The sequence below is a fragment of the Armigeres subalbatus genome, chromosome 3, assembly GCF_024139115.2.
Source record: "Armigeres subalbatus isolate Guangzhou_Male chromosome 3, GZ_Asu_2, whole genome shotgun sequence".
Taxonomy (NCBI): Eukaryota; Metazoa; Arthropoda; class Insecta; order Diptera; family Culicidae; genus Armigeres; species Armigeres subalbatus.
This window is the reverse complement of record NC_085141.1, coordinates 295264811-295290605: the sequence shown is the minus strand read 5'-3', so window position 1 is coordinate 295290605 and position 25795 is coordinate 295264811. Positions and strand designations below refer to the sequence as shown.

At 43.6% G+C, this 25795-nt stretch overlaps 1 protein-coding gene across 1 annotated transcript in view; it reads right to left on the bottom strand.

The window, feature by feature from the left end:
- The window catches only part of LOC134224895 (E3 ubiquitin-protein ligase goliath-like), a 287207-nt gene that overhangs the window by 6877 nt on the left and 254535 nt on the right, over positions 1–25795 (bottom strand). Inside the window, exons 3-7 of the mRNA XM_062704541.1 lie at positions 25163–25298; positions 24952–25069; positions 24639–24710; positions 8975–9051; positions 8800–8896 (exon numbers count right to left, since the gene is read on the bottom strand). Of these exons, the coding sequence (XP_062560525.1) occupies positions 8800–8896; positions 8975–9051; positions 24639–24710; positions 24952–25069; positions 25163–25298 (500 nt within the window). The remainder of the gene's footprint in view (positions 1–8799; positions 8897–8974; positions 9052–24638; positions 24711–24951; positions 25070–25162; positions 25299–25795) is intronic.

Genomic DNA, 25795 nt, shown 5'->3' with positions numbered 1-25795 from the left:
TTTGTAGTGGAAAGATCCAAAAAAAAACATTAAATGTTTTCATTTTTAAAAATTTAAACACAGAGTTTTTGACAAATTGTTTTTATGTAACAGCTTGCAAATGTTTTTTGGCTTCGGTCGTTCACGATTTTGAGACAAACTTTGGGTTAATAACGAAGAAAACGTGGTGGCGCATTTTACCCAACCGGCGCATTTCATACGCATTTCCAACTCTAGCAGGTACTGCTAGAATAGTTGTAGGTATACGAATAGAAATGGAAACGGCATTTGAAGTTCATTTCCAGTTCTAGCGATTGCTAGAACATGAGAAATATAGATAAAGATACAAAGTAGGGGAATGGAACGGACCTGGGATTAAACCCACGACCTCCTGCCATATGAATACCAAGCCCGGTTTTGAACATAGTCGGAAAACACTTGAAATCGCAAAGAAGTAGTTTTTTACCCTTTTTTGGGGATTTACGTGGTTTTCTAGTCAAACCGGCATCAGTGTACAAGATTAATATCTTCTTCTTTTTCTTTAATAGCTCTACATTCCAACTGAAACTTGGCCTGCTTTTTAAATTAGTATTCTATTAGCATTTCCCCAGTTATTAATTGAAAGCTTTTCTACGCCCGCCATTGCACGAGTATGTATCTTGTTTGGCAAGTACAATGAATACGCTATGCCCAGGTATCACAGAATGTTTCCAACCCGACCCAAGCAGCACAATAGAAGACAATTTGGTTGCTGCGACTAAATTGTGACTGAATCTGGTCATACAGAATTTGTAGCGATCTATTTGAACCATGTGTGCTGCTCGGGGAAAACATCCTAGACCGGAACGAGAATCAAACTCACCATCTGCGGATTGGCAATCCTGCGCCCTTGCTCGCAAGGCTATTGGAAATCCCACAAGATTACCATATAAGGTTGTTTTTTTTCTTATAGTGATTTCCATTCATTTATTACAAATCTCTCCACCAATTTTCTACACATTCAAACTCTCATTTCTCCATGTATTACCATAAACAACTTTCCCCTTTCCGTATGATCGATTCTCTGAAAGTTGTATTTGCCGTATTCGCCAGAGTTGCCCTTTTCTGATCCGATCCATGATTTTTTCGAGTCATCGTTAAATGGAGAGGAAAGTGGCATTAATTGGTTGCCACTTCCAGCTTTTGGAGCACTTTATGGGGTTTCAGGACGTCTACCAGCTCTGCCTCGCCTTTCTCAGAAATTGTCCTTAGTCCAGAGAAATCTACAGGAGCCAAACTGAACCAAATCTTGCCGTGTTTATGGGTCCCAGTGATGAGTACAGAGATCTCATGGTCTTCAAGCAGTTGAGTCCTCTCATTATGTCACCGCGGAATTGCGTTCAGAGCTGGACGAGCAACGAGTTGATGAAGTACACCGTAGTAGACCTTAAACCCGGAGTACATTTTCTTCGGTTTTAAAGTGCCCTACTGCCCTTCTCTAATGCAATGTGTTGGCTGCTGGACCCTTGGCCACATCGAAAACCGCTGTAAGACAATAAACAACGTTTGTGCGAAATGCGCGAAATGCTCAGTCGGCTGTTCGGCCACATTGAGAGTTGACGTAAAGTCAATGTCAACTTCTCTCCACGAACAGCCTAGATAGCCGTGTGGTGTCGGCAGCTGGTTATCTGGCTAAGAATAACATTACGGATTGCCTGTTCCAGTGGTAAAAGTCCACCATACAGGTGACCCCTAATTTACGGTGTGATGCGGCTTTATGCTTACCGTGCCTACGAATGAATGGTTAGAACCTAACCGCAAACGGAGCCTGTGAAGCACCAGGTATTTTAGCCCTCGCTGCGCTAACCGGAGCTATGGCGTAGTTGACTTTTTACTTCTCCGAGATAATCGGCTACTCTTATTCAACTTCATCGTGAGGTTAAATAGGAGTAGGGTTATGAATATGTGTTTTAATTAGTTTTCAACAAATTGTCACCTATATGGATTCGCATTATGCGTTTTATACAATGTGCTTTGTGTATGTTACCTATATGGATTCGCATTATGCGTTTTTCACAGTGTACTCTGTGTCTCGTCTTTGACGTTCGGCTTTGGCTACTCTTGTTCATCCTCAACGTGAGTGTGGGGTTATGAATATGTGTTTTACTTAGTTACTTACAAACTTCAACCTATATGGATTCGCATTATGCATTTTTTTTACAATGTATTTTGTGATTGTCACCTATATGGATTCGCATTATGCGTTTCTCACAGTGCACTCTATGTTTCGTCTTTGACGTTCGTTCATTGTTACATCCTCTGTGCTTTTGTGACCTCTCTTTAGTCCCTAGCTGAATGCGTGTGAGTCTACATAATTGGCTTTCCTATAAATGGTTCCATTCTCCTTTCCAACTTCACTTCACCTTCCTTTCCCCTTTTCACTTCCTTTTCCGTCAGGTAAATGATGAGAAAGGCTAGTGAAGACGATGGCACAAATCTCCCAAATTGAGGGGAACGTGCCTCCTGAGCCGACGTTCTGATACCTGATACCTGCCGTATTCGCCAGAGTTGCCCTTTTCTGATCCGATCCATGATTTTTTCGAGTCATCGTTAAATGAAGAGGAAAGTGGCATTAAATGGTTGCCACTTCCAGCTTTTGGAGCACTTTATGGGGTTTCAGGACGTCTACCAGCTCTGCTTCGCTTTTGCCAGAAATTGTCCATAGTCCAGAGAAATCTACAGGAGCCAAACTGAACGAACTCTTCCCGTGTTTATGAGTCCCAGTGATGAGTATAACGATCTCATGGTATTGCGTCATTAAGCAGTTGAGTCCTCTCAGTCAAAATGCCCGGAGGGGTCCTTTGAAGATGCTCGTAAGTAAGTAAGATGCTTAAGAGCCTCCGAAGTCTACTTTCGAGAGGCTTGGAACCGCCCCTCCTTTAAAGTGGTTCGGAAGCCTCCTTTTAAGAGGTTCGGAAGTCTTGTTTTAGGGTCGGAAGCCTTTCAAAAGGTTCTGATAGCTCCTTTCAACAGGTACGTAAGCCCTCTTTTAAGAGGCTCGGAAGCCTACTTTCAAATGTTTCGGAAGCCTCCTTCCAAGAGGCTCAGAAGCCTCCCTGCAAGAAGCCCGGAATTCTTCTTTCAAGAGGATCAAAGCGTCTTTCGAAGATGCAAAGGAAGGCTCCTTTCAAGTGTCTCGGAAGCCGGCATTCAAGATGCTCGGAGGCCTTTCTACAAAAGACCCAGAAGCCTCTTATAAAGAGGCGCGGAAGCCTACTTTAAAGAGATTTAGTAGCTCCTTTCAAAAAGTTCAGAAGCCTTCCTTTAAAAAGCTCGAAATCATCTTTTCCTACTTAGCCTACTTTCAAGATGGGGTACCTCAATTAATGCAAAAGTACAAAGGGGTACCTCTCAAGAAGAAGGTTAAGAACCGCTGCCCTAGAACCATGACACTGCTCAATCCGATTCCATTTCTGTCGCTGTTGAACCATCCAAGTTTTTATTTAGAACTCCTCCATCTAACATTCAACAAAACAATCGAGTAGCGTAATAATCCTCTTCGGGCGCTTTTCAGGCATCCTGGGAGCATGAACCCGTATTATAAGCCACATCAGACCCAGCAGCCCAGGCCTCCCGGGCCCTCCAACCCTAGTCCAGCTCCATTTGACAGCGAAGTCAGCGAACACCTCCCAGCCTTTGGAGTCCGTCTTCACGGTGCCATTCGTTTCGGAGAATGTCTATACCTCCCCTGTTTAACAAGGCATCGAAACAAAAGGTGAGTGATATCATCCGTGAGACCCCTTCTCCTCTCCTTCTCTAGAGAGATATGAGAACGCCCATTACCCGGCCTGAGGAGATACAAGGTCGGATCTGCGTGATGTCGCCTTACTCGAAGCATTCGAGGCAGCAGTTCTCCTCGACTAGCCTTTTCAACGACAAATGCACGGTGACGACGATTAGCCGGTACCTTCTCTCCGCGATAAGCTCCAAAATTGCTACCGCGACCAACCATTCCCCAATTCGGGTCACTATTAACACTTCTTCTTGACCCCGCCGACTAGAAGCGCCGACAGCGACATCCGATTTGCGTAAGGCCGTTGAAAGGTATACGTGTTGTATACGTGTGTAGAATATTCGGCGCCCGACTACATGCCTTCCACCCAGGGTAATAATATAAAGTTGCACGATGACCGAAACCCCATCAAATTTGAAAAAAATTACCGTGACGCCCCACGTTTTGCTCGTAAGAACCAACCAACTACAAGAGGGAATTTATGTTAGTGGAAAATTCTCAAAAATATATATTTTTGATGATTCACCTAAGAAAAATGGTTTGTGCCGCTTTCCAGCCTACACATTTTCATGTTCTGAATCTATTGAACCGAAAAAAATATTGCGAGGGCCTTTTGCGGCCTTGATTCAATGATGTTGAATCTGTAAAGAAATGCAATTGATAAACCGGATTTTTCCAGAGGCAAATATTTTCGTAGCGAAAAACTTATTATAATATTATCCAAAAGATTGTAATACATTCGACTGATTTATTGTTGAGACTGAGTCGAAAATTGTAATCGAGATTGCGTTGAGTTTTATTTGAAATTAGAAAAAATCTGTATGAATGTCTCAGAAAGGCAAAAACTGACTGAATTAGACTGAATTGAGGAATGAGAGCAAAATTAAGTCGAGTTAAAAGAAGGCATCTTATTACCTATTTCCGTTTGAATATCGACTCAATCCCAAAAATGAAATTGGAAAAGAAATTTGAGTTGCGACAAGGATACCGATTTGGAAAGGGTTTTGGATTAGAATTCCAATTCTATTTTATTGGGATGAGGTCAGATGTTTATAATTATTGAGGGAATGAGATTGAGTCGCTGTTGTCAATGTTAATAAAATATGTAAAAGTTACTACTTATTTAAATTATGCAATGCTCATTAGTAAGTAACACGACAAAAACAGAAACAGTAATTAGTAACAACATAAATAAATTAAGCGAAATGAAAATTAACTTACACTACGAGCTGACCAAAACGAAACTGAAACCGTTGCAGCATCTGTAATTTCACTTTTCGTCTTCCAATCACATGTTCTTGTCACACTACAATCCGAAGCGCGCCAAAACCCGGAAAAATTTGGAACTAATTTCAACCCTGATCCAACTTGGTGCGACAAATCCGATCATGTCACAGCAACACGTCGCAAGACGTCTTGCATGCAACATTCCTCGAACATTGCCGCACGTGCGCGGACCATTATTCAGTGAAGTCACAAACCTGCTGCACATTTATAGCAGCGGAGACCGAAACCAAAACCACGGACACGAATGTTGCGCGACGCCGATGAAACACAGCTCGGTGACGCTACGCGGACAGGGGGCATGCAGAAGCTAAGTAACTATCGCAGCTCTGAATTTAAAATAGGGAAGGACTCTAGCGAAACAATAAGGAAAGTAATGGAACAAAAATTACGGTATAAAGTGTTAGGTGTATTAAGTTTAATCGCTTTTTATTGACTACCGGTTGTTGATAAGAACAAATAATTACGATAATTTATTGCACTCATTCTAGGATGCCTAACTATTTTATTTTTTGAAAAAGTGTGTAATTTGTTTTGTGTTTAACTACATTTTTGAGCATCAACTGAATTTTGTATAAACCAAATCAGGAAACAAGTAATAGGCAATTAATTGAAAATCAAACGAGCAATAGAACTATTTAAACACTACTGTGGACTACTCTGTCGTAAAGATAAATATGTATTGCAAATTGAAAAGGTTCCCCGAGTGGGACACTCGATTGAGTTCGGAGGATTGTTTGTGGGAGATAAGGTTTCCCTCCCATTCTGGCCGGCGTGAGTTAATTACAGCTAAAAGTAGTAGTAGTAGTAGCAGCAGTAGTAAGTAATATCCCTATCAAAGGAGCATGTTCATGCAGAACCTAAACGTTTAATTTATTTATCTAGTTATGTCTCAGTTGGTTTATCACAGAAGCTTAAATTTAAAACAGTTTTCTCTTATACCATACTTCATTGTTGCGTTTACTTTGTTTAAGCTTATTATTAGGATGTGATCATGAAGTACACGCTTCCCTTTGAATACTAAATGTCCGAAATTAAGTGCGTTCTGCATGGATGGACTAAAACCATCATTTGAAAGTGCATTTGTTTCTGTTTATCCCATTTATTGATTTCAGTGCTGATGATTGAGCTTTCAGCTAAAATAAATGGCACTGGAATTATTAAGTAATCTTATTCTGTTTAAGTTCGACCAAGACCTAAATCCTATCAAAACCCTTTTTTAGATTATCATGTAGGAATCACGGTTATTTTAAAAAATGATAAATTAGAAGAAAAAAGATTTGTGTTGTCCATCTATTCCACTAGTGACAACATTAGAGAATGAAAATTGTCACATAGATATGCCTGATATGATTTTCATATCGTCAATCTTAACAAAATGTTTGTATTAGTTGGTAAACGGTTTCTGATTTATTTGGTTCACACCAGATACCGTTGGACCCCCAAGCCCTTTTCTGTAGGCTCTCTCCTTAATTTGGATTTTCTATTTCAGGAAGTTTTATGTCCTCATTTTTCTAGCAACACTGCGTCAGAACACTCCTCACGGAATTCAAGCTCAAAAGTATTCGCGTTTTCTAGGGCACACCCTAGGATAGGATATGACCATTTAATTTTGACTGCCATGTTGTTTCCTCGATTTGTTGCTTCGACGAGGTGGTGGACTACTCATAGTTTTGAATAGTACCGCTTTTGACGGAAATTGAGTAGATGACAAATTTCGTGATCATTTTTCAAGGCTTTCACAGATCTGAAAATTTTATCCGCGGTACAAATAGCACGTGCTATCAAACAAACCACCAACCACCACGTGGCGGTTAAATTTTCAAAATTATCAAAGTAGCTTTTTGCTGCAGGTATGTTTTTCTTAGGCGACTATCTGGCGCTTATTTTTGGTTACGACGTAATATCAGCGGAAGAGTAGATTTTTTTATGCGCGGTACAATACTTACACTTATGTACTCAGTCGCACATTATTTTTAACTAAAACAAATCACCGTACACAAAGCACATGAGCGACTCGCGCACGTCGTTAAGTTGAATTGACACTTCAGTAAAATTAACAATCGCATTGAATAAGAACTTTTGGAAAGCTGAACGAAATGCCAACCGAATCTTAACGCTTAACTTTGCAGAAACGAATGAAAATGTGACAGCGACTTCTAATAATCATCATTGGCATGGTTTGCTGCGATCTCGTTGCGGCAATTTGAAAGAAATACAGTAGGTTTGGCTTTATTGGCAAGGCGAATCGAACCGGAAATATTTTGCAAATCGTAGATTCGTCAGTGAATAAAAACGTGACGAACGGGAGCTTATTTACATAATATCAAATAAAAAATGAAATGGCAGCCTCCAGTTTGTACTCAAAAATCGTCAAATGATGATACACTTTTTTTCGATAGTTAGCGAGGTGATCACTATATTATGAGTGAAATCTCTTCAAGAGATGAATATGATCCTTCTTCTTCTTCTTATTGCCATTACATCCCCCAATGGAACTTTGCCGCCTTGCCCAATGATCCATAATTTTGAATAAATGTATAGCAATAGAATCACACAATTTTAGATGTATTGAATATTCATGCATCGTAGTTCCAACCTATGGACAAAAACTTGCGCTGAAACAAGTTTCAAACATTCTAATATTCGGTAATAATCGTGATTCTCAACAATGATAAACATTTTTTTCGAACAGCATCCCATCTATCCAGCATTTATCTTCGGCAGTCGTTAAAGTCAGCTCAGTAGTCATCATCGTAATCGTCATCCATTTATTCTACCATAACAAAATACGAATCTATCGCCTTACTTGTAAAATGTAAAACATTCACTTTCTCGTCTGTACAAGTCCCTATCTCTATCGAAATAAGCGATCACGCAACCGGATTCACATCTCAGTCACGAATCTCTTCTACCGAACTAAAGCTATCGAAATTCTTACAATGCTATTTACAAAACAGCTCTCCCCCTCTATGAACTGACTGTTTCACAAAGCCTCATCCCAGTCCATCTCCCGTCAGATGCGCACGATGTGGCGGAGGAATTCTCAATTTCTCAGGGCCCCAGTATTTAGATCTCTCAGAAATCCGATTCAAACCCTCGATAATTAAACCTACGTGCCACTAGGGCATCATTAGAATTACTCGAATACATACAATAAAACACATTTCAGAACTCCGTCGAAAAAAAAAACACCTCACACATGAAACGCACTCTCAGTTCGCGTGCGCTTCGATTAACTCTAAATGATTAGGAAAACCCGTTTCCTTCTGCTTTTCCCGAACCCACACTCCCCCCAGTAATCAGACGTCGGTAATTTGTCGACTACTACCGTCGGTCATTGTCGCTGTCGATGTCGTCATCAAGCTGTTGGTGCTACTACCCCCGCTGCTGTTGCTGCCACCACTCCCACCGGACCCGGACACCGAGGTCGAGATGCCGCTATCGGCCGGCCCGCTATTGATGTTGATTATGATCGTAACGATCTGATCTGGCTCCGCGGAACTACCACTATGACTATTACTACTATTGCTACTACTACTGTTGCCGCTATCGCCGCCGGCAATCAACACTCGGCTGGTGGTGGTGGTGGAAGCGCCCCCACCACCACCCGCCGCCGTCGTCGATGACGACGACGACGACGTGGTGGTCGAACTGTTGGAAGGGGGCGGCGGGACCGCTACGCTAAAGTAATCGGCAATGATGGGATTGGTCGGGGCGGACGAGGAAGTCGAGGACGTCGAGGAACCGAGTGAGGAACCCACCACAAAGCCGTAATGCTTGAGGATGTCCATCTTGCACATCGGGCAGGTGCGGTGCTCGAGCAGCCACGGATCGATGCAGGTCTTGTGGAACTCGTGCCTGGAAAAAAGGAAAAGCGCGTTGATGAAGAATAGTTCGAGTGCGGGATAGAGTCATGAAGCGTCGTTGAATACTCACTTGCAAGGAAGAACGCGTATCACATCCGTTACTTTGTATGGTTCGATGCAGATGGCACAACAGTCGTTGTCGATTTCCTGTGGGAAAACAAGTATTTGGTTAAAACTTTTAGAATGATTTATTCTTTTGAACTAAATGGACGAAGCAAAATGACTGAATCACACAAGGTTGAAAATTGTCCTGTCTACTTGGTACATTGGAGACGCATTAGTTAAACTTTTTTATATTTGTCAAGTCATAATCCTGAACGTGTTATAGAACCTATCGATATAATACACGTTTGGTTCGTTTTTTTTTGCATACGTATATTCAAAGCGGGCAATTTTTCCATATCGAAGAAATGGTTGGTTGAATGAGTTGCATAAAATGTATATATCATTTATTTCAGTGTTGTAATGGAAAATCTATATACATAAAAATGAATTTCTGTCTGTCTGAACCTTATAGATTAGGAAACTGATCGGCGTGATTTTGTATGCAGAGGTTTTTGGGGCCGGGGAAGGTTCCTAGTGTGGTTCGAAGCCCCTTTCTCCTTTGGAAAGGGGGGCTCCCATACAAATGAGACAGAAATTTCGAAACAACTCGATAACTAATCAGCGTATAAATCTATTTCAGGCAAAACGAAGTTTGTCGGGTCTGCTAGTTAATAATAAAATAACGTTTACATTAAATCATCTTGCTCAAGTAGTACGGATCAAATGTACAGAACTTCCTCCTGGATGAATTATTGAACAAATTTATGGAGAATCGTTATCGGGAATTTCTGAAGAAATCTCTGGAGGAAATCATAAATAAATTCCTGACGAAATACTTGGAGGTAGGTACGTTAGGTGAAATATCCCAAAATATTCCTGAAGAAAAATTCCTGAATAAGTATGAGGAATTTCTTGACGACGTTCTAAGAGTAGTTTTTGGGGAAATTCCAAGACGAGTTTGGTAGAATATTTAAAACAACTCCCGGAGAAATTCTCCAAAAAAATCCGAAGAAAATCTCCATGGTTTCCAAAAAAAACTGCTTTGATAGCCAAGATTTTTGGACTTCTCCAGATTTTTTAAAAGAATTCTCCGGAATTTCCAGAGGCTTTCTTCAGAAGTCTTGAAGGAATTTTTCAAATTCATGTAGCACCCCTAGAGAATTTTCTGAAACAATTATGGTAATTTTTGTAAAACTATCACATAAAAAGGAACGAAATATAACACGTCTTACAGTGCATAACGCTCTAACTTTCATCTGCTCTGTTACTGAGTAAAATGATATTGCCGCCTCTTTTCTTCCCATGGAAATTTCACTCAATTTTCGTCAAAAACAGGGGTGACATTGTGCATCTCGACTCGAAACGAGCAAACCATGCCAACTCTCATACGAAAGAGCTATCGAAAGGACATACGCAATGAGGACCCAGTACTACTCAAAGTGTTGAGTCGGAAATGGAGAAAAACTTGAGTCATTGAGCAGATGAAAGTTAGCGAAAAGCAATACTGAAAACTGAAAACAAGTGTTTGAGGAGAAGAATATTTATGAAACATGCAAAAATATCCATTGCGTGAAAACGTGCGTGAATTTAGTTTTGGATTCTGTGATGCTAGTCGTTATAGAAACATTTGAAGTATTCGGGATAGTTTAAGGAGAATTAAAACTGAGTTTTTGGACATTGGAGACTGGAGGCTTAATAAAAATCAGGTGATAGATTCAGGTGTTTACTAGAAATGTGTGAGACTTGTTTGTATCTCTGGAGATCACGGAATGCGAATAATTACTTGGAATTAGTGTTTTTTACATGAGGTTTAGAATGCAATTACAAGAGATGTCTTAGAATTAGCCAAATATTTCATTTATCCATTTTATCCATTCAATCAAAAATATTCTTTTTATATAAGATCCTCTAGGAATTCCTCCGCAAGTTTTCCTACAAGTCCTTCCAGGAATTTCGTTCAATATTCCTCCAAGAATTCCTCCGCAAGCTCCTCCACGGAACTTCCGGAGGAATTCCTGGAGGAACTTACGGAGGAATTCCTGGGGGAACTTCCGGAGGAATTTCTGGAGGAACTTCCGAAGGAATTCCTGGAGGAACTTCCGAAGGAATTCCTGGGGGAACTTCCGGAGGAATTTCTGGAGGAACTTCCGAAGGATTTTCTGAAGGAACTTCCGGAGGAAGCCTCCTTTCAAGAGGCTCGGAAGCCTCCTTTCAAGAGGCTCGGAAGCCTCCTTTCAAGAGGCTGGGAAGCCTCCTTTCAAGAGGCTCGGAAGCCTCCTTTCAAGAGGCCTCAGCCTCCTTCCAAGAGGCTCGGAAGCCTCCTTCCAAGAGGCTCAGAAGCCTCCTTCCAAGAGGCTCAGCCTCCTTCCAAGAGGCCTGGAAGCCTCCTTCCAAGAGGCCTCGAAGCCTCCTTCCAAGAGGCTCAGGCCTCCTTCCAAGAGGCTCAGGCCTCCTTCCAAGAGGCTCAGAAGCCTCCTTCCAAGAGGCTCAGGCCTCCTTCCAAGAGGCCTCAGAAGCCTCCTTCAAGAGGCCTGGAAGCCTCCTTCCAAGAGGCTCAGAAGCCTCCTCCAAGAGGCTCGGAAGCCTCCTTCCAAGAGGCTCAGAGCCTCCTTCCAAGAGGCTCAGGCCTCCTTCCAAGAGGCTCAGAAGCCTCCTTCCAAGAGGCTCAGAAGCCTCCTTCCAAGAGGCTCAGAGCCTCCTTCCAAGAGGCTCGGAAGCCTCCTTCCAAGAGGCTCAAGCCTCCTTCCAAGAGGCTCAGGCCTCCTTCCAAGAGGCTCAGAAGCCTCCTTCCAAGAGGCTCGGAAGCCTCCTTCCAAGAGGCTCAGGAAGCCTCCTTCCAAGAGGCTCAGGCCTCCTTCCAAGAGGCTCAGGCCTCCTTCCAAGAGGCTCAGGCCTCCTTCCAAGAGGCTCAGGAAGCCTCCTTCCAAGAGGCCTGGAAGCCTCCTTCCAAGAGGATCGGAAGCCTCCTTCCAAGAGGCTCAGAGCCTCCTTCCAAGAGGCTCGGAAGCCTCCTTTCAAGAGGCTCGGAAGCCTCCTTTCAAGAGGCTCGGAAGCCTCCTTTCAAGAGACTCGGAAGCCTCCTTTCAAGAGGCTCGGAAGCCTCCTTTTAAAAGGCTCGGGAGCCTCCTTTCAAGAGGCTCGGAAGCCTCCTTCCAAGAGGCTCGGAAGCTTTCTTCCAAGAGGCTCGGAAGCCTCCTTCCAAGAGGCTCGGAAGCCTCCTTCCAAGAGGCTCGGAAGCCTCCTTCCAAGAGGCTCGGAAGCAGGCCTGGTAATTGTCGCGTTTGTCAGTGACACCTGACAAGATACATAAAAACATGGTCAGTCAAAAAAAACTTGTCAACTTCCAGTTTTCCGTCGCACGACTGGATCCCCACGACCAGATGACAACTTTTTCCAACCGCGACAATTTGCTTTTGTTGTATGTCTTGTTAGAGCACACATCTGCGACAAAAGTTTGACAACGCATACACTTTCGGCTCTGTGCACGACACAACATTGGTCCCGAAAGTAAGTTATGTCGCATCTTCTGGTTGTCCATCTGCGTGGAGGAGCAATAGCAGCGGACAAATTGGAAATATCATACTGAAAAGAGCACTTTATAATTAATTATTTTTTTGTTCTCTTGACAGATTCTCTGTTTAGAAATAAGACATTTTATTCAATTTTTGCGTTGTTACGTACCGTCAACTGGGGGGGAAATGATCATTGAGGCGAAGATGATCATTTCTAGGGTACTTATTCAAAAGGACGTATGTGATTTTGTAAACAAAGATTCAAACGTCGATTTGTCCAATCTGATGGCACTCCAACGCAAACCAACACTACCAACAGGTAGCCGAAGGCTTCCGCTACCTGTCTGTGATGATGGTTTGCGTGGGAGTGCTAACAGATTGGACAAATCGACGTTTGAATCTTTGTTTACAAAATCACATACGTCCTTTTGAATAAGTACCCGAGATTTGATGTGTCAGTCAAAAGTGCCAATTTTTTTTATGAAACGGTAGTCAACAATATTCTCAATTCAAGTAATGTTACCGCTAGGTAGAAATCCGAGTTTTTCGATTATAATCATGAAAATGTATTTTGTGGAAGAAAGAGAGAGATAGTCATAAATGACGCTATTTCCGTTTCAAATATTGACTTCTTAGACTTCTTTACGTAGTAAATTCTACATTCATACAAATAACCTAGTGTATTTCGACTGCTAGGTCATAATGGTTTTAGTAGTTCGACTGAGCCTATCAAATAAATGAACTGGTAAAAAAAAATGATTTTAGTAGAGCTGTCTTGATCAACTTCACCCCAAACCAGATTATTCAAAAAATGTGTGATAATTTAATTTATTTTAATAAATGCGAACGCATTTCAGAAAACTAAAGTTCACCTGTCATAAGACGAGTTTATACAATCCCATTGAATTCCACCACTTAATTGTACGAGACACTGAAGACGGCCTTACTGTTGAGGTCGAAATACGTATCTGTCAAGATACAATTAAGTGGTGGAATTCAATGGGATTGTATAAACTCGTCTTATGACAGGTGAAAACATTCCACTAAAAAGCTCAAAATTATTTTCTTAAACTAAAGTTGTTGATTATTGCAACGTATAGCAGTACATGTTTTGAACATATTTGTTTCGATTTAAAATGTAAACACACATTGTTATTGCATGTTTTGTCTTAAAAATGATCATCTTCTCCCCAGTTGACGGTACATAATAATACATAAACAAAAAAAAACAAGTGTCTCTTGCACAGAGAAAGATCCCCCAGTGTAGAATAACTGAACCATTTAACGCAACGCAAGTTTGCTCGCTTTTCACGCGGTTTATGGAGTTTTCGTACTTTTCGTACGAGGATTTGAAAAAAAAATCGGAGCATACGAAACAGCGATTTTTGATAAAGTCATTTTTACGCGGTTTTTGTAATTTACCCGGTTTTGACTTACGCAGTACAATCAATCGTCCGCGTAAATATCGACTTCAGTGGATTTTAACCGGTACACCGTTTGTAGCAATTGCCTGATAGACGGTTATTTGACTGCAATATTTTATGTATAAGAGAAATACGGAATTTTATTTAAGCGTATATCCTACATTAGGGGCAATTAAGGAACATTCGATACATTTTTGATTGATTGGAATTACTGCACGTTAACTTGGGCGGAGTATTAAATTTTAATCGCCAGGCACGCGCTGTTGTGGGGCCGTACACTTATTACAGTGCATTTTTCTGTGTTTTTCGAAACCCCCTCCAATGTAAAATTATTTCTTACACATAATTTTTTATTTATATGGAGAGTAAGGTGACAAGACGAACTTTTTTGTCAATAACCATGACAACTATTCTAATCCGTCTGGTTGTGCAAAACCTTAGTCGCGATGGAAAGCGTCACACGACAAATATATCGTAACAAAATAAGTATGTGACAAGATTCAAAATGTCTTGTCGGAGCGAGAGACCAGTAGTACGCTGTATCGAGCTACGTTGGTTAGGTTGTGTTGTCCAGTTTGAGGTGACTGTTTTCTCTTTGGTTTTGTCGCATGGTTTTTCTGTATGAAGGTGACAAATCCCAGGCCTGCTTGGAAGCCTCCTTCCAAGAGGCTCGGAAGCCTCCTTCCAAGAGGCTCGGAAGCCTCCTTCCAAGAGGCTCGGAAGCCTCCTTCCAAGAGGCTCGGAAGCCTCCTTCCAAGAGGCTCGGAAGCCTCCTTCCAAGAGGCTCGGAAGCCTCCTTCCAAGAGGCTCAGGCCTCCTTCCAAGAGGCTCAGAAGCCTCCTTCCAAGAGGCTCAGAAGCCTCCTTCCAAGAGGCTCAGAGCCTCCTTCCAAGAGGCTCAGAAGCCTTCTTCCAAGAGGCTCAGAAGCCTCCTTCCAAGAGGCTCAGGCCTCCTTCCAAGAGGCTCAGAAGCCTCCTTCCAAGAGGCTCAGAAGCCTCCTTCCAAGAGGCTCAGAAGCCTCCTTCCAAGAGGCTCAGAAGCCTCCTTCCAAGAGGCTCAGGAAGCCTCCTTCCAAGAGGCTCAGAAGCCTCCTTCCAAGAGGCTCAGGCCTCCTTCCAAGAGGCTCAGAAGCCTCCTTCAAGAGGCTCAGAAGCCTCCTTCCAAGAGGCTCAGAAGCCTCCTTCCAAGAGGCTCAGAAGCCTCCTTCCAAGAGGCTCAGAAGCCTCCTTCCAAGAGGCTCAGGCCTCCTTCCAAGAGGCTCAGAAGCCTCCTTTCAAGAGGCTCGGAAGACTCCTTTCAAGAGGCTCAGAAGCCTCCTTTCAAGAGGCTCAGAAGCCTCCTTTCAAGAGGCTCAGAAGCCTCCTTTCAAGAGGCTCAGAGCCTCCTTTCAAGAGGCTCAGAAGCCTCCTTTCAAGAGGCTCAGAAGCCTCCTTTCAAGAGGCTCAGAGCCTCCTTTCAAGAGGCTCAGAAGCTTCCTTTCAAGAGGCTCAGAGCCTCCTTTCAAGAGGCTCAGGAAGCCTCCTTTCAAGAGGCTCAGAGCCTCCTTTCAAGAGGCTCAGAGCCTCCTTTCAAGAGGCTCAGAAGCCTCCTTTCAAGAGGCTCAGAGCCTCAGCCTCCTTTCAAGCGGCTCGGGAGCCTCCTTTCCAGAGGCTTTGGAAGCCTCCTTTCAAGAGGCTTTGGAAGCCTCCTTTCAAGAGGCTTTGGAAGCCTCCTTTCAAGAGGCTCCTTTCAAGAGGCTCGGAAGCCTTCTTTCAAGAGGCTCGGAAGCCTTCTTTCAAGAGGCTCGGATGCCTCCTTTCAAGAGGCTCGGATGCCTCCTTTCAAGAGGCTCGGATGCCTCCTTTCAAGAGGCTCGGATGCCTCCTTTCAAGAGGCTCGGATGCCTCCTTTCAAGAGGCTCGGAAGCCTCCTTTCAAGAGGCTCGGAAGCCTCCTTTCAAGAAACTCGGAAGCCTCCTTTCAAGAGGCTCGGAAGCCTCCTTTCAAGACGCTCAGAGCCTCCTTTCAAAGGCTCAGAAGCCTCCTTTCAAGAGGCTCAGAAGCCTCCTTCCAAGAGGCTCAGGCCTCCTTCCAAGAGGCTCAGAAGCCTCCTTCCAAGAGGCTCAGAAGCCTCCTTCCAAGAGGCTCAGAAGCCTCCTTCCAAGAGGCTCAGGAAGCCTCCTTCCAAGAGGCTCAGAAGCCTCCTTCCAAGAGGCTCAGCCTCCTTCCAAGAGGCTCAGAAGCCTCCTTCCAAGAGGCTCAAGCCTCCTTCCAAGAGGCCTCAAGCCTCCTTCCAAGAGGCTCAGAAGCCTCCTTCCAAGAGGCTCAGGCCTCCTTCCAAGAGGCTCAGAAGCCTCCTTCCAAGAGGCTCAGGCCTCCTTCCAAGAGGCTCAGAAGCCTCCTTCCAAGAGGCTCAGGCCTCCTTCCAAGAGGCTCAGAAGCCTCCTTCAAGAGGCCTCAGGCCTCCTTCCAAGAGGCTCAGAAGCCTCCTTCCAAGAGGCTCAGAAGCCTCCTTCCAAGAGGCTCAGGCCTCCTTCCAAGAGGCTCAGAAGCCTCCTTCCAAGAGGCTCAGAAGCCTCCTTCCAAGAGGCTCAGAAGCCTCCTTCCAAGAGGCTCAGAAGCCTCCTTCCAAGAGGCTCAGGCCTCCTTCCAAGAGGCTCAGGCCTCCTTCCAAGAGGCTCAGGCCTCCTTCAAGAGGCTCAGGCCTCCTTCCAAGAGGCTCAGAAGCCTCCTTCCAAGAGGCTCAGAAGCCTCCTCCAAGAGGCTCAGAAGCCTCCTTCCAAGAGGCTCAGAAGCCTCCTACCAAGAGGCCTCGGAAGCCTCCTACCAAGAGGCTCAGGAAGCCTCCTTCCAAGAGGCTCAGAAGCCTCCTTCCAAGAGGCTCAGAAGCCTCCTTCCAAGAGGCTCAGGAAGCCTCCTTCCAAGAGGCTCAGAGCCTCCTTCCAAGAGGCTCAGAAGCCTCCTTCCAAGAGGCTCAGGCCTCCTTCCAAGAGGCTCAGGCCTCCTTCCAAGAGGCTCAGGCCTCCTTCAAGAGGCTCAGAGCCTCCTTCCAAGAGGCTCAGGAAGCCTCCTTCAAGAGGCTCAAGCCTCCTTCCAAGAGGCTCAGAGCCTCCTTTCAAGAGGCTCAGAAGCCTCCTTTCAAGAGGCTCAGAAGCCTCCTTTCAAGAGGCTCAGAGCCTCCTTTCAAGAGGCTCAGGCCTCCTTTCAAGAGGCTCAGGCTTCCTTTCAAGAGGCTCCAAGCCTCCTTCAAGAGGCTCAGGCCTCCTTTCAAGAGGCTCGGAAGCCTCCTTTCAAGAGGCTCGGAAGCCTCCTTTCAAGAGGCTCGGAAGCCTCCTTTCAAGAGGCTCGGAAGCCTCCTTTCAAGAGGCTTTGGAAGCCTCCTTTCAAGAGGCTTTGGAAGCCTCCTTTCAAGAGGCTCGGAAGCCTTCTTTCAAGAGGCTCGGATTCCTTCTTTCAAGAGGCTCGGATGCCTCCTTTCAAGAGGCTCGGATGCCTCCTTTCAAGAGGCTCGGATGCCTCCTTTCAAGAGGCTCGGATGCCTCCTTTCAAGAGGCTCGGAAGCCTCCTTTCAAGAGGCTCGGAAGCCTCCTTTCAAGAGCTCAGGAAGCTTCCTTTCAAGAGGCTCGGAAGCCTCCTTTCAAGAGGCTCGGAAGCCTTCTTTCAAGAGGCTCGGAAGCCTCCTTTCAAGACGCTCGGAAGCCTCCTTTCAAAAGGCTCGGAAGCCTCCTTTCAAGAGGCTTTGGAAGCCTCCTTTCAAGAGGCTTTGGAAGCCTCCTTTCAAGAGGCTTTGGAAGCCTCCTTTCAAGAGGCTTTGGAAGCCTCCTTTCAAGAGGCTTTGGAAGCCTCCTTTCAAGAGGCTTTGGAAGCCTCCTTTCAAGAGGCTGTGGAGGCCTCCTTTCAAGAGGCTTAGGAGGCCTCCCTTCAAGAGGCTTAGGAGGCCTCCTTTCAAGAGGCTTAGGAGGCCTCCTTTCAAGAGGCTGCGGAAGCCTTCTTTCAAGAGGCTGTGGAAGCCTCCTTTCAAGAGGCTGTGGAAGCCTCCCGAGCAACACACATGTTGTAAATCTGTCTATTATACTCATATACGACTAAATTTGGTTATATATGAGTTATTTCAACCAAATCAATGTGAATTGTGCTGCTAGGGCTCCTTTCAAGAGGCTGTGGAAGCCTCCTTTCAAGAGGCTTTGGAAGCTTCCTTTCAAGAGGCTTTGGAAGCCTCCTTTCAAGAGGCTTAGGAAGCCTCCTTTCAAGAGGCTGTGGAAGCCTCCTTTCAAGAGGCTGTGGAAGCCTCCTTTCAAGAGGCTGTGGAAGCCTCCTTTCAAGAGGCTGTGGAAGCCTCCTCTCAAGAGGCTGTGGAAGCCTCCTTCCAAGAGGCTGTGGAAGCCTCCTTTCAAGAGGCTGTGGAAGCCTCCTTTCAAGAGGCTGTGGAAGCCTCCTTTCAAGAGGCTGTGGAAGCCTCCTCTCAAGAGGCTGTGGAAGCCTCCTTTCAAGAGGCTGTGGAAGCCTCCTCTCAAGAGGCTGTGGAAGCCTCCTTTCAAGAGGCTGTGGAAGCCTCCTTTCAAGAGGCTGTGGAAGCCTCCTTTCAAGAGGCTGTGGAAGCCTCCTTTCAAGAGGCTGTGGAAGCCTCCTTTCAAGAGGCTGTGGAAGCCTCCTTTCAAGAGGCTTTGGAAGCCTCCTTTCAAGAAGCTTTGGAAGCCTCCTTTCAAGAGGCTTTGGATGCCTCCTTTCAAGAGGCTTTGGAAGCCTCCTTTCAAGAGGCTTTGGAAGCCTCCTTTCAAGAGGCTTTGGAAGCCTCTCTTCAAAAGGCTTTGGAAGCCTCCTTTCAAGAGGCTTTGGAAGCCTCCTTTCAAGAGGCTTTGGAAGCCTCCTTTCAAGAGGCTTTGGAAGCCTCCTTTCAAGAGGCTTTGGAAGCCTCCTTTCAAGAGGCTTTGGAAGCCTCCTTTCAAGAGGCTTTGGAAGCCTCCTTTCAAGAGGCTTTGGAAGCCTCCTTTCAAGAGGCTTTGGAAGCCTCCTTTCAAGAGGCTTTGGAAGCCTCCTTTCAAGAGGCTTTGGAAGCTTCCTTTCAAGAGGCTTTGGAAGCTTCCTTTCAAGAGGCTTTGGAAGCCTCCTTTCAAGAGGCTTAGGAAGCCTCCTTTCAAGAGGCTTAGGAAGCCTCCTTTCAAGAGGCTTTGGAAGCCTCCTTTCAAGAGGCTTAGGAAGCCTCCTTTCAAGAGGCTTAGGAAGCCTCCTTTCAAGAGGCTTAGGAAGCCTCCTTTCAAGAGGCTTAGGAAGCCTCCTTTCAAGAGGCTTAGGAAGCCTCCTTCCAAGAGGCTTTGGAAGCCTCCTTTCAAGAGGCTATGGAAGCCTCCTTTCACGAGGCTATGGAAGCCTCCTTTCAAGAGGCTATGGAAGCCTCCTTTCAAGAGGCTATGGAAGCCTCCTTTCAAGAGACTCGGAAGCCTCCTTTCAAGAGGCTCTGGAAGCCTCCTTTCACGAGGCTCTGGAAGCCTCCTTTCAAGAGGCTCTGGAAGCCTTCTTTCAAGAGGCTCTGGATGCCTCATTTCAAGAGGCTCTGGAAGCCTCCTTTCAAGAGGCTCGGAAGCCTCCTTCCAAGAGGCTCGGAAGCCTCCTTCCAAGAGGCTCGGAAGCCTCCTTTCAAGAGGCTGGGAAGCCTCCTTTCAAGAGGCTGGGAAGCCTCCTTTCAAGAGGCTGGGAAGCCTCCTTCCAAGAGGCTCGGAAGCTTCCTTTCAAGAGGCTCGGAAGCCTCCTTTCAAGAGGTTCGGAAGCTTCCTTTCAAGAGGCTCGGAAGCCTCCTATCAAAAGGCTTGGAAGCCTCTTTTCCAGAGGCTCGGTAGCCTCCTTTCAAGAGGCTCGGAAGCCTCCTTTCAAGAGGCTCGGAAGCCTCCTTTCAAGAGGCTCGGAAGCCTCCTTTCAAGAGGCTCGGAAGCCTCCTTTCAAGAGGCTCAGAAGCCTCCTTTCAAGAGGCTCAGAAGCCTCCATTCAAGAGGCTCGGAAGCCTCCTTTCAAGAGGCTCAGAAGCCTCATTTCAAGAGGCTCAAGCCTCCTTTCAAGAGGCTCGGAAGCCTCCTTTCAAGAGGCTCGGAAGCCTCCTTTCAAGAGGCTCGAAAGCCTCCTTTCGAGAGGCTGGGAAGCCTTCTTTTAAGAGGCTCGGAAGCCTCACCTCACCTATCTCATGAGTTATGCTTATTTTCATCGAAAAATGAAATGTAAAAGTTCCAAGGGGTACCTCTCAAGGAAAACGATGAGAGCCGCTGGTGTAAATTCAATTCTGGAAATTTTCGGCGCTCTAATGAACTTGGATGCTTCGAAGGGATCTGGCCCGTACACGACTTCACCAGTATTTATGAAAAAAATGGCAAAAAAGCTCACTAAGGAGTACTCTATTTTTTGACTTTTTAATAACTCCCTGGAATCTGTAGTCTTCTAAAACATACACACCTAAAAATAATCGTGTAATTTTAGGTGCTGCGACAACGACATATACGAACGTCATTTTTGACGTAAAATTAGGTGATACTTAAATTTTACATCACAACTTTATTGACAAAAAAATCGAAGGATTAGAACGGGAATCGAACATAAGCCCGCTGAGTGAGAGCCCAACATGTTACCACTCAGCTATCTTCGTCTCTTGAAAGAGGGTTGATCGAAGTAAAGCATGTTCCACGAGTCATCGACTGCTAGAGCGTTAGGTGCGTCGCATCGGGTGTTGTGTTTGGGTTCCATGACATGTAATTTTAAATCATCTAACATTGAAAAATATGCGATTCAGTTTATGTCATGTGGTTTCGCGTCATTTAATTCACACCTGTCACCTGTAATATTCATATTTTTTTGGTGTGATAGAAACATCTTCTCTAGTACTAATATTTAAATCTGGCCGAAAATCAGACGTATCTTATTGACGTGGCACAGCCCTTATCTCTTGCATTCCAAAACTTTTCGAGGCAATAAAAATAGAATCACTGACACCCAACACGGCTTTTTTAAAGGTCGCTCGACCTCGACAACTATGTAGAAGCTCTACACACCAAAAAAATATTTATGTTACTGATGACGTAATTGAAATAACTGATCGAATATCGCTGGACGTAATATGAAAATAAAAAAAATGATGTATTTTTCAGTCATCTTAGATACACACGAAAGATTCAGTCCAACATCCACAGTTTTGAAGAAAAAGATCGTAATTTTACACGCCTCGACAGCAAAACAAAGCAAGCGGGGCGATGGGCGATTGAAATGACAACAAAGGTCTCCAGCACGACGGGCAGGGCTGGCATACTCCTCAGAGTAGTCAAAATGTGCGTGTCTTTCGCATTCCTCAAAAAGACCGAAGAGAGTGTGTTTCGATTATCGCTCATTTTTTCTCTTCCTCAACGCAGTGAGGCCTCTTTGTGTTTTTACTCTGCAGCGAATGCATTTGTCAGACACGAAGAGTTGAGGATAAATGATGAAATAAACACACCGTGTTCCTCAATGAGTTTTGATATAACGGTGAATCGAACAGAATGAAAGTATACATTGCAAAAGTTTAACGTAGCTGTTGATACTTTTTATGCGTAATAAGATGTTTTTGTTTTTGCTTGCTTTTGGGATATTTCCGTCAGGTAATCTCAGGTAGTGAAACCGAAACGAAAACAGAAAACATGGGACTTAGGGTAGAGAACCATTTGGGCAGCACCCCCTATCCCCGTCAGCAACGTTCATTGCTCGAACGCATTACAACCGAATTACTTGTTTTTTAGTACATGATTAGTTTCTGTCGATATCTAGTAATGTACAAACAATCAAGCAATTTGGTTGGAACGCGGTCGAGTTATTAACGTTGCGGACGGGAATAGGGTGTGCTGCCCAAATGGTCTTGCTCCCTATATAAAGTTCCATTATTTCATTTCAGTGCTATATTTTTCTTGATGCGTTATGCCCAAAATACTCCTGCTCTGATAACGGTATTTTGTATGTTTGCCGTCGAAATATTAACCCTTAAAGGCGATTTTTTTAGAAATCGTCGGAAATATTTTTAACGTAAATAACCATTAAAATAAATAACATTGAACGTATTTTCGGTTTGTTGTTTTAAAACAACATTGCGCATTTAAGGGTTAAGGCTGTGAACCATTCCACCGATTCGTTTAACTTTTAGTTAAAATTTGACAGTTCGATGGTTATTTTCCCATCGTGGTTAAAATTTTACTTCGAAGTCGACCCACTTGAGTTTTGACAGATTGGTTATCTGGAGCGAAATGGATTTGGCGATAATTTTCTCGCGAACAAAGTTTAACTATCGAACTGTCAAATCTAACCATGCTCCGGAGCAGGGTTATTTTAAACCACGGCGAAATAACCATCGAACTGTCAAATTTTAACTAAAAGTAAAACGAATCGGTGGAATGGTTCACAGCCTAATTCACCCTTATTATTTGAATGTCACCTTAGGTGAACGACCCCTAACCGCTTTTATCCAAATTGCTTCTTGAGAAGCGTTTTCAATATTTCACTGTTTGCTTTCCCGTGCCATTCCTTTCAAATATCATATTTTGACTTCTTCTTCTTCTTCTTTATGCAACCTTTATTTGCCAATGTTATACTTTTTAGCATGGATCGCCAAACTTCATTGAAACCCTGCCGAAATATGTTTGTGTTCCAAAACATTTCTGCGAGCATCATGGAAAATAATATCATTTTAGAATATTGCACCAAGTGGCACAACTTTGTGTTGGTCCAACTCTCACCAGAATAATTCTCTCACTCTTCGTCTTCGCCCTCACTCATCGTGTTGACTTTGTTACACGATGAGGATCAGCGTTACTCTCTGTGGTGTGTATTAAAATCTCCTCATTGTGCACAGTGTGTGAGGAAATGCCAGCTCTGACGACGGGTTGATGCAATGAACAGAACATTCACGGCAGATTGTAGAACCTATTTGCTTTGCTCTCTCTCTCTCTTCCTTTATGAAGCGGAGATGGTTGGTATGGTGAGTAGAGCGGCGCTCACGCTGCAAGCCAATGTTCGATTCCCGTCTGGAACTTTATGATTTTTGTTTCAATAACACAGTCGTGTAAAATTAAAAGGGAACTGAGTTTCGCATTTATCATGACACAATTTCACATGAATTATAATGCTCGTGGGTGTCGGTCTCGGAATATCTAAATTACACGACTTTTTCTGAGTGTGTATATACGGACTTTAGCAAGGCATTTGATCGCAATGATATACCGTTGCTGCTTTTTAAACTAGGGGTGATTAAAATATGAAGTCCACTACTTTTTGAGATTCTTAGGCCCCCCTTCCCCCTCTGTCACGCTTTTTTTGTATACCGAGTGTACGCACTGTCACAAAATCTGGACCCCCCCCCCCTCAAACTGTGGACGTCATTTTTGTACAACACCTACAAAAAATTGAATTGAACCAGGTGTCCTAAAATGGCTTTAATCATACCTAACTGACCGCCAACAAATTATCAAAATTTTTTTTTTTCGAGCCAACCCTTCATCAAATCTGTCTAATCTACGCAAGAACAGCTGCCTGAGAACAAATTGAATTTTTTTTTGCAATTTTTTTATATCGGTGGCAATTGAGGGATCAAGTGTCCTAAAATTGTGACGGAATGTTGACATTTTGGCCAGTACAGCTCATTTAGCATATTTGTGGCTTTGTGTTGTGAAAAATCATAGCATTTGGTAATTGTTAGGAGAAGTTGTTCAAATTTTGCGTGGCCACTAAAAAAATATTTGGGAGGGTCAAAACAAATATACCGTTCTTCAGAATCAGTACGGTTAACAATCAAAAATGTAACTCATCACATAATTATCAAGAGGATTTATACTAAAAAATACGCTAGAACAAAACTACTTTCATTCTCGGTAAAACAGGGGGGATCAAGTCTCCCCACCTTCCCCTATAGTTGATGAATTTGCAATATTTTCATGCTGTTGGATATTATAGGGTCAGTAAACCCGAATTTTGCATTCAAATTGCCAATAGTTAAGATCGATGCTTAATCCATTGAAACAAAACACTTCTGAACCAAACAATGCAGTTATTTTCCAGTAGCCAAAGTATCGATTAGGTTTTTAGTCTCTAATATGACTGTGGTGTAAACATTTTTCTCCCTTGGAAAATAGAATAGCATCTTCCACATCACCATAATCAAGTATGTCCAGAACTTATTTCTCCATTTGAACTACTGAACTCAATTATCTCTTTTTCTTCATATTGCGTTCCTAAATCCTGTCTAATTGAATTTCCAGCTTATTCCGGTATCAAATAAATATAAATATCCATAGAGACGGTGTGGTCTGCTGGTATAGTGAAACAGCCTTATAATTGTTGTTTATATTTGAGAAAGCAATGTACAATTTCTCATCTTATAGAATTGGAAAAAATGTGTGATTTTTAAAATTAGTATCGCAAAACCGTCAGAAGCGTTGAGAAATATTATTTCTTAAAAAGAGTTCAAAAACCCCATACCCAGCGAATGTAGCAGCTCAACCCAATCACCAACCGGACGCAACTCACCAGCAGAGACTAATGACCCGCGATCTAGCGAACATCTCGACAGCTGCTCTTGTTACTGTTCTCTTCCATTTTCCTACGCTACCGCTACGTAATGTACGAAACAAAAATAGCTCCATACCGTAGCTAAACTATGAATGAATCATTTTTCCGCAATTCAACGAAAATGTGCTGATTCAATCATCACTTTCAGTCGGTTTATTTCACCAAAACATGAACCTAGAAATGAGCGCTGGAGGTCTCGGGGGAGAACTTACCTTGTCATCTGATTTAATACTCTTGGTAGGAATTTTGGCAATGATTCGCTTCGCTACGTTGCATAGTCGCCTCTGTTGAATGGAAGAAAGGGATGATGAAAGAAGTTAATCCATGAATTAAATTGTAAGACTTCATTCTTCTTTTTGTTGTGGATGGTACACTGACCCCACTCATAGTCACTACAGCTATTTGTAAAAGTCATGAATGAAATGTGCTTAACAATGCATTTGTCAGAGTAAATAATATTGTTCATCGAAAAGCGAGTACTGCCCCAGTGTGTACCACCAACAAAGAAACAACCCGGACACTTACCGACTGTTTGTCTTTGGTTTGCAAATACCGGAACCGCTGCACGTAGTAAAACACCAACCACACCAACGAGATGATCATCAGCACGATGAACGAAACCGAAACGAACAGCACCGATGTTCTACGGGAGGGTGGGAGAGTGAAATCGTAAAAGATCAATGTTACCATTATTAAGGTGAAACACCGTTCGGCTTTGCTACACGCAGTTTCTTACCGATTGATGTTGGCCAGCGATCGGATGTGGCGACTTCCTTCGATGATTGCCATCGTCACTTTGTAGCCTTTCTGTTCCATGATTTCGATCAGTTCGTGTCCTTTGGCTTTCGTTGTGAAAACGGCGGTGATGTCTCCTGAAACAAGAAAACAAGAGAAGAGGCACGGATTAGTATGTGGAGCACAGTAAGACGCACAGAAGTTCATTAAACTATTATTCCAGTAAGGATCGCAATTTGCATCAGGCAGATGGATATAAATGCATGGAAATGCGCAACATAGTAGGAAAAACAACGCTTTTAAACTCTCAACAATCGGACGTGCAAACGTGACATAGCCTTTAAACAAGTCAAGTACAGTTAACTATTTACGAGTTTATAATAAGTAGAATATCGAACTAGTGTTTTGGCTTTTGCGTCCAGATGCAGTGAAAAGGTAAAACATAAAACTGGTCTCACTGTGATGCATTTGTAAATGACTTCAAATTACAAATTCGAGTTTGTTCACAGAAACATGAACAAAACTTTGAAACGTCGAAAGGTAAAATATAGAAGGGGCAATGATAATTGATCAGACTATAGACATGTGAATCTGTTTATAAAAGAATAAAACCAATTTCTGAGTTCGCGATGCT